Raw genomic sequence first — 16,447 nt, 5'->3', positions numbered from 1 at the left:
TGCACGGGCCACTACACCACCTCACCCCTTTGTTCAATGAAATAATAAGTAAGACAAGCATTTACTGGTTTTATGGGTAGGACATCGTATATTCATGCTAACCAATGTTCGTGTTTCCTTTGGTGAGTGGGATAATGAGCCTTTCATGCAAATGTTGATTTGATGGCATGGAAAGATGAACTGTGTAAACTTGCTGCTAGGAAGTGCTCAACCCTAAAGTAAACACATGTTGCATAAGCCATCCGTTTACTTATAAGGGCATATTCTGAGAGGCTCGTCTGTATTCTATGGTGAATATTAATGTGGGTAGGAGCTGGTATCCATGCAATGCATGCAAGTGATGGAGCATGGTGAGGCAAGATTCCTCAAACACAGATGCAGAATATCGCATAACAGCTTGCATCCAAGCTGCAACTCCATTCTTTAAATGCTGTATGTCAGAGTTTCTCAAATTTTAGGCCATCAACGGCTCTGCATTACACGCTGCAACTTTTTTTACCGTATATATGTGCGCGGTGTATCACAACTTCATTGCCATGAAGGGTTTTGGTGAATATGGAAAAATGGACCTTGGGGGACAAGGGTAGGAATGGAATTTGAAAAACCTCATGCGATATAACGTGAGAATATATACACGGGGGAAACATTCACCGCCAGAAACCGTGTTCAGCTCACTGCCTCAATCCCCCTGCGCTAAGCAGTGTGTGTGTGTGTGTTCTTTTTTCTCCTCAATGCAATTCATCGTCCATTATCCGATCGTCACGTGTCCGCCCTGACCGACTAATCGCCCCATACTCAGCGCAGTATTTGAGCATGGTGGTGCAACTGTCATTTTCTGTTGACGGTTCACATATCTGACCATTTCACATTCCCGCCCATACCTTAGTCCGCGGGCACTGGGTCGGATGTGCAACGTTGTACTGTAACTGCAATTAACTTTCAAATTATCTTCATGAAGATTGAGGTTTACAATCCTGTTGCATGGGGGGGTGTGCTCTGTATTCATGTTTTCTATGAAATAACGAATTGTCTTCCATAACAAACAGCGCCAGGTACTTGCTTGCCTTAGATTATTTTTGTTTAAACTCCCCACGCTTTTGCCTTGAATGTTGTTTGTAATTAACTCGTTTATTTTAACGTATTAATTTGCATCCCACGTCGTTTATGGACACAGAATATCTTCACTGTATTTTGACGGTTCATTCGGTGTTTACTTTAACAAAGCCATGAATAATTAATATCACGTACAGTTTATGATTGTAGCACGTTTATGCAGGGATTACCAATTAAGCTGAAGGTGTATGGACACAGACCTCCTGTCACTGTTTAGTGGGGAAATCCAAGTCTCCCTATGGATTAGGGGAAGGTTTCTTTGGGGAATGAACACACATCAAGTGTACGTTTGGGTAAATCCTTCACCTTCAGAGGTCTTGCGCAATGGCTAAACACGTTGATGGCTGTACCTGGCCGAGACACTGGCTGGTGGGAAATGGGGATCTTGATGTCTGCTCACCTCTCAGCGGTCAACCAAATTAAAACAAAAGTGTACCGTAGATGCAAACAAACAACGTATCATTGCGCTTACATTTCGGTCGGAGAGGGCCTTAAATGACGAAGATGTCTGTGTGATTTCACTGTTGCTATGTAGATCGTGCCCGTACGTTATCGTGCCAAAATACCGATTGCGTTCTCCACGGTGTTTCTGACGAACGTCGGGCATCAATATAGTCTCCGACAGCGTCACAATATGAAGCACTGGTGACAATATTTCAATTCTAATGGAAAGCAACCATTATCGGACCCTGTATGTCCCAAAAACTGTCATCATTTCCTTTACGGCAAAAGGTTGGGGATTGATGTGTGTTTTTTTCTTAACTGGAGAACCAACGATTTCCATTTAGTGTTCTGGAGTTTCCTCTTCGGCTCATAGTGATGGATCCAAGTGTAATTGGCGGTGGTGGTGATGCCTTCATGTGGGATCCTGACTGTTTGCACGACAAACACAAATCCTGATGTCTACTCATCCCTGTGACGATGTCCTTGTAAAAGAGCTGTTTAGCTCCATGGGCCTTAGCGGCTGAAATGAAGTCTGAGTCTGATGCGTGCTTAATTCCTCTTCGTGTCATCAAAAATCAACACCTCAACGTGCACAGCATTGACTATAAACAAAGCTTCAGCTGGCGTGGCACTTACATCATTATCACAAACACGTTCATTACCTTATGGCAGCTGTTCTACGATATTGTAAACATTTCGATATGAGTCATAGCCACAGTCTACAGTGCTGTACATTATTCTCGTCTCAACATCCTCAAGAGGGCGAGATGCCGCTCTTCGAGTGTGCAGTTGTGCAAGGGCTGCCTTCTTGTGATCACGTGATACATCTGCCATCTAGTGGCAACATGTGGGGATACAATATGTACATGAGTACTTACGGCTGTACTCGGATAATTCCTGAATCACTATGCACTCAAGTTTTTACCAAAATCAGACGACAGATTACAGAATTATTAAAAACGTCCTAATGTATGCAAATATTCTCGTACAATGCACGCTTATGCAGCTGGAACTCACCTATCTATATTTAATGAATGGATGCATGAGTAACAGGCTCTCGGAGGAGATAAATAGGGCTGAGATGGTGTTGATGCGGTTGGAGCTTGCACAACCGGATTGGTTTGTTGCGACTGCAGCATTCGCATCAACCTGCCGAAATGTTTTGCTGAGATCAGAGCACACGACTCGCAATTAGTAGGTCACGCGGTTCGAATCCTGCTCGCCGCTCGATTCATCCCATCAGCCCTGCGTGGTCAAGAAATATGAGCTCGACCACGTTGTGCAAGGCCATGTTGCGTGCATGCGTTTGCCTATTCGTGTACCCATGTGCGGGTCTCTTTTATGTGTGTTGAAAAATTTACCACCGAGCCATATGAATGTTATTCAGATCAGCCCAGCATGCGGATGTCGGCCAAATGTTGATGTAAGAGTATTTGGCATGTTGGAAGAAAGGCATGTGGTTATCCTGATGTCCAATATCAGAAGCTAAGCATTTGCAGCCTGGCCAATACTGTACTTAGCTGGGTGACCATCGATGCTTTTCAAGTATTCGGTTATGGGGTTTCGACGTGACCAGAAGATGGCAATGTTGAGATGACTCCTCAAATCGATATGGATCATTATCTTCTCCAGTTTCCTCCCGTATGCCAAGCGCTAATTGATGGCAGTGGCCAAACATCCAAAATACAGGACTCTTCTTAAGGGTATTAATTATCTCAGGCTTATGTAGGTAAAGAATGGTCAATTATTATCATATACATATCCATCCTCGTGCAGGTCAGCAATAAGCTCAAGCCAAAGCCGTGAGTCCTTGAGAACTTGGCCCTGTAATTATTCAGCCACAGTGGCAGCTGCTGCAGCAGGGCCCTGAGAACTTGGCCCTGTAATTATTCAGCCACAGTGGCAGCTGCTGCAGCAGGGCCCTTTAATCGTAAAACAATAGGAGAAGAAACGCATTTGCAACACTTACCGCTACTCATATTATAAACTTTAACTGCACATAGACCCCACCACCACCTTTCCTCCCCCTCCACGCACCCCGCGGACTTCTGTGCCCCATCAATATATTTTCCCACCGGTCTATCATTTTAAGCGTATCTTATCAAAGATTTACAAGGCGATTTACAACACATATACACGACATGATGGTTGAAATTAGAGAGTGGCGTTATTAAAAGAACAGTTGGCAGAGGTTAAGATGGAGTTTTGGGTAGGAGTAATGATAGGGGGGTAAGGGTGGTGATAGGGGTAGGGATGGCGATAGGGGAAGTGATATGGGTTGGGGTAGGCCTAGTCGTAGTTTGGGGTCGAGATTGCAAGGAGTAGCAGCAGTCGTATAGGCTTAGGGAGAACACGGTGGCTTCTCTTTAAGGGAGGAACTCAAGCATGTTCGCGTGAAGCTGAACATCCTTTCCGAGTTTCGATTTAAAGCTTTCGTGACTGCAAGGATTCATCTTCTTGGTTCTTTCGGTAAAGTCATGTAGAATGTCTTATTTTGTTTTATTGTTTTATTCTCATTCTACGTGACTTTTACCGAAAGAACCAAGAAGATGAATCCTTTCCGAGCATTCGTTCTCATTGGCAACGTGCACCTTTCAAGCACTTCGATTGTGGATTGGCTGCCCGTTGATCGACTCTCGTCTCCGCGCGTGCACGTGGGCGAGCACACCCTCCCCGGCAGCGCAGGAGCCGATTGGTCGCTGCGATAGCCAGCCCGCGTCATCACTCGTGACGCGTCCATTGTTCTTGCCACGCGGAGGCGGAGCCTGGGGGGGATCCCTGGAGATTGGGAAGCTCGGTCGTGATGTCGCAATTGACATAGGTATGGTTTGATGTCACACCTGTGCTGCTCGAATTGGGGTTAAGTGGGGCGCTGGGGGACGAGGGAAGGGGTCGTGAGGGATTGATGTTTGTTTCAAGTGCCGGTGTTTAAACATTATACCGCCGACTCAGTAACCGTTAATCCACGTTTCATATATTTGGGTTTTCTTTTGCTTTGATGCCGTGCATTGCTTTTTTTGAGCTCAGACATCCCTTGAAATACTCGACGCGGTTTTTTTTTATAATACTATAATACTTACAATGAAAAATATACAATAGGCAACGTTTTGAGTAATGTCCCTTTTTATATCACGCTTTCACTTCAACATAAATGTACTTTTATGTTAATTGAACTTTGACCAGTTTTTTTTTATACTGAATGATTGAGTTTACTTGTACATGTTCTGTATCATTTCATTTTTTGATTGAATGCCGCATGTTGCAACGAGGCACTTTTTCACCGTTTAATTCAGTCTCCTGGTATAATTTAATTCGACCTAGATTTAAGCAAAAACATTTTTTTTTACGTTTTGACAAACGCCATGGTGGCAATGTCACCCGTGTGGAAACTAATTGCGGTGGTGGTGAGTGCTTTGTGCACGATGTCAAAAGCACACTGTTAATTACGAGAAGAAGAAGAAGAAACCACAAGGAGTGGGTTGGGATTGGCACCGCATCGTGGATTTTGCCTACATCACCTGACCATTGCTCTAATTTCAAACTGATTACGTTGCTCATCGAGAATTGTGCGCGCGATCGGGAGTTGTTCACGAGACATTGTGAAAATGGATGCCCCATCTTCTGTGCCGCCATGATCTCTTCAAACCATTTGCGGCAAAGCAGCTTTCTTCAGAACTGTGCTTGCTTTTGCAAGCGCATATCGTTAAAAAAAAAATTCCCCTTCTGGCCCCTCTTTGCCCGTCGGCAGATGGCAATCTGGCCACGACAGTTGCTGCCAAGCGGGGCATCTCCACCTCAGGAGTGGTGATGGAACAGGGGGTTTATTTGTGAAACACAAATATCCTGGCCAAATGGGGTTAGGATTCAGTTGTGCCTACCCTCCAGTACGCGGAGCGAAGGCTTAACATGTTTACATCGTTAAACGGAAGTCGCCTCTCGCGCTTGTCTTCCAAACTCGTGGACCAAATACGCAACAATATAATATACCTTGTTTATTATTCACTTCACTCGTGCGTGCGTGTTTGTGGTTGTAACAGAGAGATAGATACCCGCAGACAGCAATTGCTAATGTCAATGTTTGAAAAACACGCCCGTGTGGCACGTGCTGTTTCCTCCAGCCCCTGTAACATATCTCAGTAGATATTTTATAGGGGCTGGACTTTGGTCAATCCGCCACTAGATGAGGACTTTCCCGTGCCATACTTGGCCGCGCTGGTCAATGTGGGTTGGTGAAGGTCGGGAGCATTGCTATAGCACCATAGAAGTACCGTACAACAATGGCTTTTGCTGCACTCGTCCTCTATAAACCACGATGTCCGCAGCCACTTTAGCCTAAGTGGCTTATCACGTGGAAATGTACAGCAGCCAAATAATCTAAACGCGCGTTTCTAAATGCTGAAAGAAAAACCGGAAGACCCGGAGAAAGATCCACGTGACCACGGGGAGAGAAACACGCAGACTCCAAATATATAGGCGTCAGGGTCGGCAGCGAACCCACGACCTCCTGCATACCAGGCGAGGTAGTGAACATCAATACAGAGAAGTGAACTGCCTCTAGGAAGCGATGCAGTTAGCAGTAGTAATTTGAGCTGGTTGTGATAGGCATTAGCGCTCTCTACTCTTGAAATCACGGTTTGTTCTTACTCGTGCGGATTTGAATTAGGCTTGCCTGTTGTAAATAAATACAATAATATTTTACGAAGGTATAATAAACTGGTTATAAATAATATTTAAATTTTATTACATCAAATGTATATCAAGCTCCATGTTTGGCTCATTCTTTTCGTCATACGGTGAAGAAAGGGAACGATAACGCCCATGGGTAGGACTCCATCCATAAATTGTTTGACAAAGTGCTGCACTTTGGTTCTTTCGGTAAAGTCACGAGGGTGAAATGTTTTTTTTTTAATTTTATTTTCTTTTCTTTTTTTCACCTACGTGACTTTACCGAAAGAACCAAAGAATATGGATCCTTGCAGTCACGAAAACTTCAAATCTAGAATGAAAGTGCTGTACATTTGAGAAAATTCTCATCCAAAATTGTAATTTGCATTATTTTTTTCCTTATATATATTTTTTTCATCCTAAAGCATATAATACAAGAGGAAAATCTCGAGCGAAATAACACCTGCATATCGTTTATATGATGTAAATATCAGGTTGCCTTAAATGTCAACGCATGCATTTTATTCCTATAAAATAGTTGTTCAAACAGCTTGTTTTGTAATAATACCCGCAACCTTAAACGACATTGGAATAATAATGTTTTGCCCAAATTCTAGTGAGACAACCGTGAGTTTAAATGACACATATATCAACCTGACGTAGCAATTCCCTCACAAAATAGTTTTTTTCTGAGTTTAGTGACTCACTACAAAAGTAATATAGCATCCGATTAGCACGGTTGGCTACGTGCGAATGTAGTTCTACAAGATGTGAAAGCATTACTTCTTGAACAGTATTCAAACCATACTAATATATATATTTTTAATGTGTCCGGTACATGTTCATTCTGGTCATAAAATAGTGAGGAATCACGGATTCATTTTCATCTCTCTCTCTCTATTGCCATGGATACTGTTCCCATGAACGACAATCATTCATGTATTTCCTCCCCCCTTGTTGAGGACTGGGTCTACCAGACTGTTGCCTCTCATACACACCGTGTTTCATCGGTCGGGCGTGGTCCTGGCCACCCACCGCCTTGTGTGCCGTGCCGGCCTTAATAGGTGCTCGCTGACAGCACTTGCCCCAACAGTCTGTTAAGGCTATACGGGGGATCTTTGTTTAACCACGAAACTCTCTCTCTCTTTCACCCACCCTCCCACCCACTAACCACACTCCCGGTACACCACATCAATTTTTGCTTCTTTTCTCCCACTTCCCCACATTTTGAATTCCCTCCCTTTGTCTATTTTCCTACGTCCTTGATTCAAGGAGCACTTTAACTGTTATCTATTACAACTTCACGAGTGCTTTTTGTTGCTGGTCGCTTGGCATTTTGGGCCTCGGGGGCCTGTCCTCAGCAACCGTGAATTATTAATTAATAATAAGAAAAATAGTCGTAAAAATATTGTACATCAAATTTTATTTGCATGTACATTTTTGCACTGGTGCTAAAATAATTTGAGAGATTTTAGAGCTCAAGCTCATATCATGTTCCTGTTCCCCAACACATTTACATTCATCTGAGACGTATGAATTTGTCTATAATTAGAGCAGCGTCCTTGCTGGTATAAAGCCATTCTAGGTGTGTGTTAGACTTTCTATCACCAATTAAATGAAAAATTGCGTGGAAGTGCTTTCCAGCTGTGACAGATTCTGCACTGCATGCTAATGAGCAGGGTTGACCTTTTGTTCTACCAGATTATAATAGTGAACCTTTCCAGCGGTGTTTATAATTTTTATTAGGCAATCAATATATTATAAATTCAATATTTGAATGTTCTTAGTAAATCTTTGTGCATTTTATATATGTATCATACACTGAAATTATAATGAAGCTATACATGATGAACGCGCGATAGCGTAACTACCAAATTATCCCGTTACTGAAAATTATCTGAGGATATATGCTGATTACCCGTCATCAAATTGCCCAGTATGTGCCCAATCTCATCCGTTTTTGGAAACTAAGCATGTCCGAGCATGTCCGAGCCTGGATACTGCTTGGATTGGGCAACCGCCATGCCGCTGTGGCAAGTTGCCAACTGGCTCGCTTGGTATGCACGAGGCCGTGGGTTCGATCCCAACCCTGATGCGTGTATATTTGGAGTTTAGATGTTCTCCCCGTAGTTGCTTCGATTTCTCTCCAGGTCTTCTGGTCCCCCCCCCCCCCCCACATTTAGAAACATGCGTTTAGAGTATTTGGCTGCTTACAAATTTCCAGATGATAAGCCACTTCGTTGAGCTATCACTTGTGACCAGGCCACTTGTGAAAAAGTAGGATTTACCTGGTTAAATAAAAAATAGTTTATCGGATGCTGCTCGGCTACGTGGCGGGCAGCAGAGGGCACTGCATCAAAAGGCATTGTTGCACTGTATTTATATGCTCCCATGTATAGGCTTTGCACATTTACCACCCTGCACCGATCAATAGAGAGCAAACTCTTGAGCAGCTGAGTCGGGCTTTGTACACAAACACTGCTGGATTACCAGATATTGCCAAGAGCACTCCGTTGAGATAGCAGTCCTGGGAAATCTTCCCGGGACGTTAAAAAGTGCCGCTTTTTTGTGTCACTTGCGTAATGAGACGCCACTCACGACAATCCATGTGCATGTAGTTGGCCCTTATGTTATTATTTCCATATGTCCCAGGTGTTTTTTTTAAAAGCCAGAATTGGAAAAATACTTTTAGCAGTGGTGCATGAGCACAGATGAAAAAACAAACTCAACGCATTCGTCATTTAACACTGCACAAAGGGGTACAATAAGTACATCTATTGTAGGTGACATTAAAAAGGGCCATCACCTGAAACCTCCCCTATTATATCTTGATTTGAAGCTTTCGTGACTGCAGGAATCCATACTCTTTGGTTCTTTCGGTAAAGTCACGTAGACAGAAATAAAATAAAATAATTCACGTTTCGAACGCAACACAAGCGCTCGTCTTCAGGTGAAAATCGCGACAGCTGAGATGTCTGTTGGGAGCAGCACAATGTCTGCTCCCTTGCGAAGAGAAGCTGTTACCAGCAAGAGTTTATATGAGTTTTGAGAACAAAGGCAGCCGAAATAGTGTTAATGGGGTATTATAGCGTAAAGGTAATACATAGCGTGGCATGTTAAAGGAAATTAACTTGGATTAGCATGTTCGATTATAGTGCAAAGTTAATGAGCTTCCGTAGCGCATAAGAACTCTGATTAGCATGTAGGATTATACCATGTAAATATCGTGGAATGTTAAAGGAAATTTACTTAGAAGATTAGATTAGCATGTTGGATTATTATATACTTTTTGAGGGATTTTTTTCCCTTTTTATAGTGGAACAGAGGTCGGATCTACAAATTGTCCCCAGTGGGGGGCGAGAGCGGAGGGGTCAGCAACGAATGCTGACGCTCCATCCACCGTCACACGGAGCACGGCTGGGGGTTTGCAGTACCATCAAATGAAATGACACGCTGTGCGTGTGCATGTATGTGTTTATATATGTACATATATTGTGCGAGGAGCTCACAAATCGTTGAAAGATCTGGACACATTCCCGTAAGTGAGCTCCTCCGGCAGGCAAGGCTGCATGGGCTGGGTCCTGGTTCTCGCCGCCTATTGGTCAACCCAAATGTGAAGCTGGTGCGGTGTGTGGTAAACGTCGCCAAAACGGAGACAAAGGCGGCTGGGCATTGTGCTGCCCACCCGATCCCCAGCAGCTTTTGTTTGGCCGGATAGATAGGGCTAAACGGGCATGCTACGGGCTGAAGAGGAGATGGAGTGATGGGGTATGGGAGGGATGTGGAGCTGAGTAGACTTGCCGATGACTGGTACCAGCGGTGTCAAGATCGGCCTCTGTGGAGGAGGCTCGTGAAGGATGCTACTGGGCAGTTGGAGGCAGTCGCCCTCCAACAACAATGGAGAGCAGAGGAGCGACGCTCACAGCAACGAGCGGAGTGCTGGACAGCTAAAATACAGCAAGTTGGCACAGTAGGGGGTACAGCTGGTGGTGCATTTGCAAGTCATCTCACTCAGCCAACCCATGGCACCTGCTGGGGCTGTCCTGTAACCTCCTGTCAGCAAGCTTTCAACACTTCACGTGGCCTCAAGGTGCACCTGGCCTGGCACAGGTACTGTGGTGATACGACTTAGAGGCGAATGGCGGGTATTGGTACATAGACACACACGTTCACATGTGGAGAGCTGTAGTGTAGTGGTTAGCGCGCTGCACTACAAACCCAGCGACCCGGATTCGATTCCCGCTCACGGCCAACATCAGTGACGATTATCTGAATCCGTCCTGGGCCTCCCCTATGTCGACTCAGCCTCAAATGAGTACCTGGTGTGGTGTGTTAACATCTACACTGGGGAGACAAAGGCAGCAGGGCGTGGTGCTGGCCACCCACCCTCTCGTGTGCCGTGCCGGCCTTCGTAGGCGCTCGCTAACAGCACTTTCCCCAACAGTCTGTGAAGGCTACACGGGGGATCTTTCTCCTTGTTACGTGTAATATGTGGGGGGCAGTCTAGCGGTTAGCGGGGCCGCGTTACGAACCCGGCGACCAGAGTTCGAGTCCCGCTCACGGCCAACATCGGTGACGAATGTCTGAAACGGTCCTGGTTCTCGCCGCCTAGGTCAACCCAAATGAGAAGCTGGTGCTGTGTGTGGTAAACATCGACAAAACGGAGACAAAGGCGGCCGGGCATTGTGCTGCCCAACCGATCCCCAGCATGTGCCGTAACCGGCCTTCATAGGTGTTCGCTCGCAGCACTTGCTCCAAAAGTCTGTTTTTTTCTATTGCAACAAAACGCGAGCCTGTACAATACGCCGATGGACTTTGGAGAGAGGGGGGGGGGGACAGAAAATCCGCGAAAAATCTAATTCGGCACGACGGGAGAGTAGCCCCAAAAAGTATATTAAGGCTATCGGGGAGCTCTTTGTCTCTGTATAATATACAACACCAAGCTTGTCTTGGCTGTATTAAGGCCTGACATTTGCATCACATTCAAACGCACAGCTGCAAATTGCAAATGCTGTTAAAACAAGTTGGGAGGGGATATATTCACGAAACGTCACGCTTGCTGACCACAGTGTTTAAAGTGGTAGTGTGTGTAATAAATATTGAACCGTTTTATTGGGAGGCCAGGGACACTGAAACACAACTGATACTGGCAAATTCTTCAGCCAAATGCTGTATGTATGCTGAACGTCTTTTGCACCGTACATAGCCAACCATGCTAAACGAATGTGCGAATGCTATAATACCAGTCCCCTGCCCTGATATCTCTCGAGTCTTATTCCCCCTGTGCACACGTGATTGAGCAACAACGCGTGTTATCAGTTGCCCACATTATTATCATCATCATCATCACACCCCTGCCTTGCTCCCGGACTAAATCGGCAACGACCAACTTACGTTTGGAACGCGTCCCACAATCGTAGCAAACGTCTCATAGCGCAGAATTACCCCAGGCAGAACCGGAGGGACCGGAAGGATTGAGGGGAGACTTTAAACAGAAAGAGAAACGATGAAACATTTATTTTTATTTTACCAGGTAAGACCCACTGAGCTATGTAGTTCTTTTTCAGAAGCGACCTGGCCACAAGTAATAGCTCAACGAAGCGGCCTTTCAAGTGGAAATTCATGGCAGCCAAATTATGTAAATGCATTTTTCTACATGTGGAGGGGAAAAAACCAGAGGACCCGGAGAAAAAATCCATGCGACCTCGGGGAGAGCACGCAAACTCCGAATATACAAAAGGCGTCAGAGGTTGAGATGGAACCCACAACCTCCTGTATACCAAGCGAGGTAGTTCACATCTCACCACTGTGTCACAAAAATGAAAGGGGACTAGGCAGAGTTTATTTTCTTTTTCAAGGATATAAGTGACTGGTTCCATTAGCTGCTACGTTCACACGTGACAAAGATTAGCTGTCGCAATGTTGCAGTGTAAGGCGGTATGTTGAGATGCCTTACACAGCAGTTGACGTTAAGATACGTCTCAATTGACAATCTAATATTGTCTCCTTGCAACAATTTTATCTGTATCGAAAATGCATTCAGCACTGTTTTTTTTTTCCCGCACACCACTAAAACTGCCATAAAGTGTATCGCTAAGACATCAGGATTCCAGCACGATGTGCTGATACATTTCCGTGTGTTAAGTTTGCTTCCGGGGAACGATGACACGCACGTGTTCAAATGCCTCGTAATGTACACGATGTCACCCGCATTGATCCTCACAATAGCGTGCAGTGGGAGGTGAATTGAAATGTGGTGAACAGCAAGCAAAATCTGTTCTGGCTAATAATAAACAAGAGGCCTGCTTTGAAAGGTGAAACCGGTTCATGACGCATATACAAGTGCTGAACCTGGAAACGAGAATGTGTCCTCATACCAATTCGGCATATTGCTCTTGCTTAGGCATTGCTGTTAATGGAGTAAGCATATATTGATGTGCTGTACGTATGTACCTTGAACTTCTTTCGCACCGTACGTAGCCAACTTTTATAATTAATTGGTTGGCTACGTACGGCTGGGTGGCACAACGGTTGGGTGTGCGGCTTGTGATTATTTTTAGTGACCTGCTTAGCTTGCCTGTATTTTGCACTCCGATCGTTTTTTTATTGTTTGCTGTTGGAACTTGCTGACTCGCCCCAACTGGACATCTGTGAAAAAAAGAGCTTCATAGCTCATCGGATTCCTCCAGTCCATATAAATATTCTGATAAAAGATACGAAAGTTGTGATTTCAAATCCCAGCCGAGGGTTGACTCGACCCATCATCCCTTCAAGGTTAATAAAATTGGAACAGCTTTGAGATTGTCCTATGGGAAGACTGGCCCCCACTATATAAATGTGTAATTTGCACCGTGGTCTCAGAGCTCTACACAGGAGATGAGCACTGCCCCATGCTCGATTGAGTGAGAAACCAATGTTTGATTGACACATGCCATTATGGATTGGTTTGTGTATCATGAAAGGCCCTCTATTAGAAATGTGTCTGGTGAGACAGTATTTATGATGACCAGCACTCACTTAACCCTTTCACAGCATAGGGAAAATCGTACGTAATCGATAGATATTGAATTAAAAACGGATGTTTGTCAAATCTGCACTCTCTCGTTGCACAGTTTTAAAGGGCATCGCTGGTCTGGTGCTGAATCGATTGCGAGCTTTAACGTAGCATTATCTAAGCACATTGCTGCTTGCAAGTCAGCTGGTGAAAATCTGCACATAACGAGACGAGTAAGAATAGGCTCGCCGGAGGAATACTAATGTGCCTCCGCTTCTCTGTTGTAGCCGTTGAAATGTGCACGCTCACCAAAAGTGTTCCCCATTTATGTATATATATAATAAATAAATATATTATTCCAAAAGGGCTTTTTTTTTAAGCTTTGTTTCCCTCGGGTAGCCTTTAACATGCATCCTGAATGCAGCTGAGCAGAAAATTTAAATCATTAACGTGACAAATTTACAAAGGCATGCCATTATGTGCCAGCGCAGCGGTTAAATTAGCTGCCCACAATGACAAAAACAATCATCAAGTACACTCGCAGCGTCTGTCCACCGCAGCCAGTATAAGTGGGTACACCGCATTCGATCGGCAGGTTGCGTGCAGTCGAATAAAGTGTGGGTACTCTCTCACCTCGACGCAAAACGTCTGACCAGCATGAAAGAGTCGGCCGTACATCCTCTTGAGCTCACTCTAGAGGAGGCACTTCTGCTAGCAGTAGCGTGAAGAAGTTATTACAGGGCTGCGACTTTACTTATACTTGCAGCAAGGCTCGTGGACAAAAAAAGGATTTGACAAAAGTAAAAGGATTCGTTGACAGTTCACATTGTATCTCAGGATCATATGAGAGGTGGCAGCGCCTTGAGGCCTTCATCCAGCAGAGGATTGAACATGGATGTTGATGATGATGCTGGTTTACTGAATGTCTGACAGAACGTGTCAGTCCATGGGCTGCTTCTATCCAAAGGGATGTATTTTCTGTGCATTAGTTTTATGTTCCACTACAGCAAAGCATTTGTTCCATGAATAACACCACAGGAGCACTGTTTAAAAAAAAACAACGCAAACCATCTTTATTTAACCACCACCACCGCATGAAAGCCTGCTTGGAAGGACAGTGAGCCCATGTTTATTTAACACAACCCGACATTTTATAGAATACGCTGAAGCATCGGCCAACTTCAATTTGACTTGCGATGCATGAAGAAAAAACGTGAAGAAAAAAATGCCCTGTAAGGCAATGAAGATGGGGCAAGAGGAAACACTGAATTAATCTCAGTTGCGTAAACAACTGGAGTCCCCTTGGTGTTAGTGCACTGCGTGCGTGGATCCTAACGGTGCGTTCGTTCATTCGTTTCTCAATCCGCTTGTCCTGGTGAGGGTCGCGGCAGCAGCGTGTTGAGTAGGGCGGTCCAGACCTCCGTTTCCCTGGCGACAGACTCTAGCTTTCGCTGGGGAATTCACAGGCCAGCTGATGTACATATAATGTACGTATTCGTTCATTCGTTTCTCAATTCGCTTGTCCTGGTGTCAAGTTATTGGCGCGGTGGCTTGTGCACTGTGCTCCATAAACCTGGCCGCCTGAGTTGAAATCCTGGCCATGGTGAACATCAACAGTGCTGTCTGAACTAGTCCTGGCCATGTCCCTTCACCAATCCTCAATGACCAAAGTATGGTCAAACAACCCCCCATGACTGACATGTTATTGGATAAACAAAAGTCTGTAAATGATCATTAATAGCCTAAAGATGCAGTCATGTTGAAACACTATAAATCCAAAGTGTATTATATTGTATAAATTAAATAACAGGGGTTTTTCTGCTATAGGGTTGAACTATATCACTATTTGTTTATCATAGTCAAATTATTGTGATTCCAAATACAAAATATGAATGCTGCAGTCAGTGATATTTATTTGTAATCCTTCTCGTTGTTCTTTTGCAGAAGAAGGAATGGCTGTGCCTTACCTGCCAGACTCAGAGGGCCCTGTCGGGGCAGTTGGTGGACCTTGAGACACCGGACCTTCCAGCCAAACGGCCTCCTCCATCAACCAAGACCAGCCAGGAGTTTCTCCAGCAAAAGGGAGCCCCTCCGGTAGCACAGAAGCCATCGGCCAAGCCCCGGGCAGAGCAGGTCCTGCCAAAACCTCAGCCAACTGAGAAGCCGCTGCTCACGGTGAGCTCCTCGGGACGCACAGATGAGGTGCAACCTTCGCCTCCGCAGGACCGCGTGTGCTCAGCGAAGGACGGTGAAGAGAAAGGGCGTCTAGGCGATACGGAGAGTCCACCGCGGGCAGCAGCGGAGGTCAAGCCGGTGCAGTTGAAGCATCAACCCTCGCTCAAAGATGAAACGTTTGAGAGAGAGCATCACGCTTCTGGTGAAGGACCCACGCTGAAAGATCAGCCGTCCACCGAAGCAAAAGCGGCGGAAGGACAACCGGCGGGACACCCAGGGCCTGAGCCAGTGCTTGCTGAGGAGGCTCGTGCCGACCGCAGAGAGGCTCCCAGCCAAGGGCTGGAGCCTGACGTGCCCTGGCCGGAGACGGTGTCCAAGAGAGCTGAACCGTCCGACCATCTCCACCTTCAGCAGGCGCCAGAGGACACGGAGCTGAGAGAACCACTGATAGAGGTGAGCTAGTGAATATTTGAGGGGAGGTTTGTCACGTGAACAAAACATGCCGAGTAGTTGTTAGCTCAGCGCACCGGTGGTGTTGCAGAGTAAAACTATTGGCGGTGTTGGGTGGCGGTGGGTTTAACGGCACATTTATATTTACGCGATCTAACTAAAAAAAAAAACCTCGTAAGGATAATGTTGGTCACGAAACCCTTCATGTTAAACGAATCTTTGAGGTTTCATTAATTCGAATGTGCAACATTTATTTTATACATGCGCAAGTTAAACAACAACAAAAAAAACTCTCATCATATTTAGTCATAGATATAAGATAAAGGTGCAGCCCTGCAATTGCTTCCTTGTGCCACTGCTGGCATAAGGGGCCTCCATTAAGAGCGAATTCTAGAGAGACTCTGTAGTAGATATTCTCTTCCATACAGGCTAGACCGATTTGAAGAGGCATTTGTTATAGGTGATAAAGTCTCTTCTGAGTTGTGCCTTGGCACACCAATACATTTTCATGTCTTTGTCTAATGATTATAATATTCATAATTGGTTAATGTTCTGATTTAAAGCTTTCGTGACTGCAGGGATTCATATTCTTGGTTCTTTCGGTAA

At 45.1% G+C, this 16,447-nt stretch overlaps 1 protein-coding gene across 5 annotated transcripts in view; it reads left to right on the top strand.

Moving 5' to 3' along the window:
- Positions 1–16,447, top strand: part of LOC116942380 (protein piccolo) — a 179,815-nt gene that overhangs the window by 50,313 nt on the left and 113,055 nt on the right. For all 5 annotated transcript variants that reach the window (XM_032954212.2, XM_032954211.2, XM_032954213.2 and 2 more), the window contains exon 4: positions 15,161–15,844. In XM_032954212.2, coding sequence (XP_032810103.2) covers positions 15,161–15,844 — 684 coding nt within the window. The remainder of the gene's footprint in view (positions 1–15,160; positions 15,845–16,447) is intronic.

This window comes from Petromyzon marinus, chromosome 14, assembly GCF_048934315.1.
Source record: "Petromyzon marinus isolate PM22_M1 ecotype Great Lakes invasive population chromosome 14, UKy_Petmar_22M1.pri1.0, whole genome shotgun sequence".
NCBI classification, from domain to species: Eukaryota; Metazoa; Chordata; class Hyperoartia; order Petromyzontiformes; family Petromyzontidae; genus Petromyzon; species Petromyzon marinus.
This window is presented reverse-complemented; position numbering and strand designations above follow the sequence as displayed.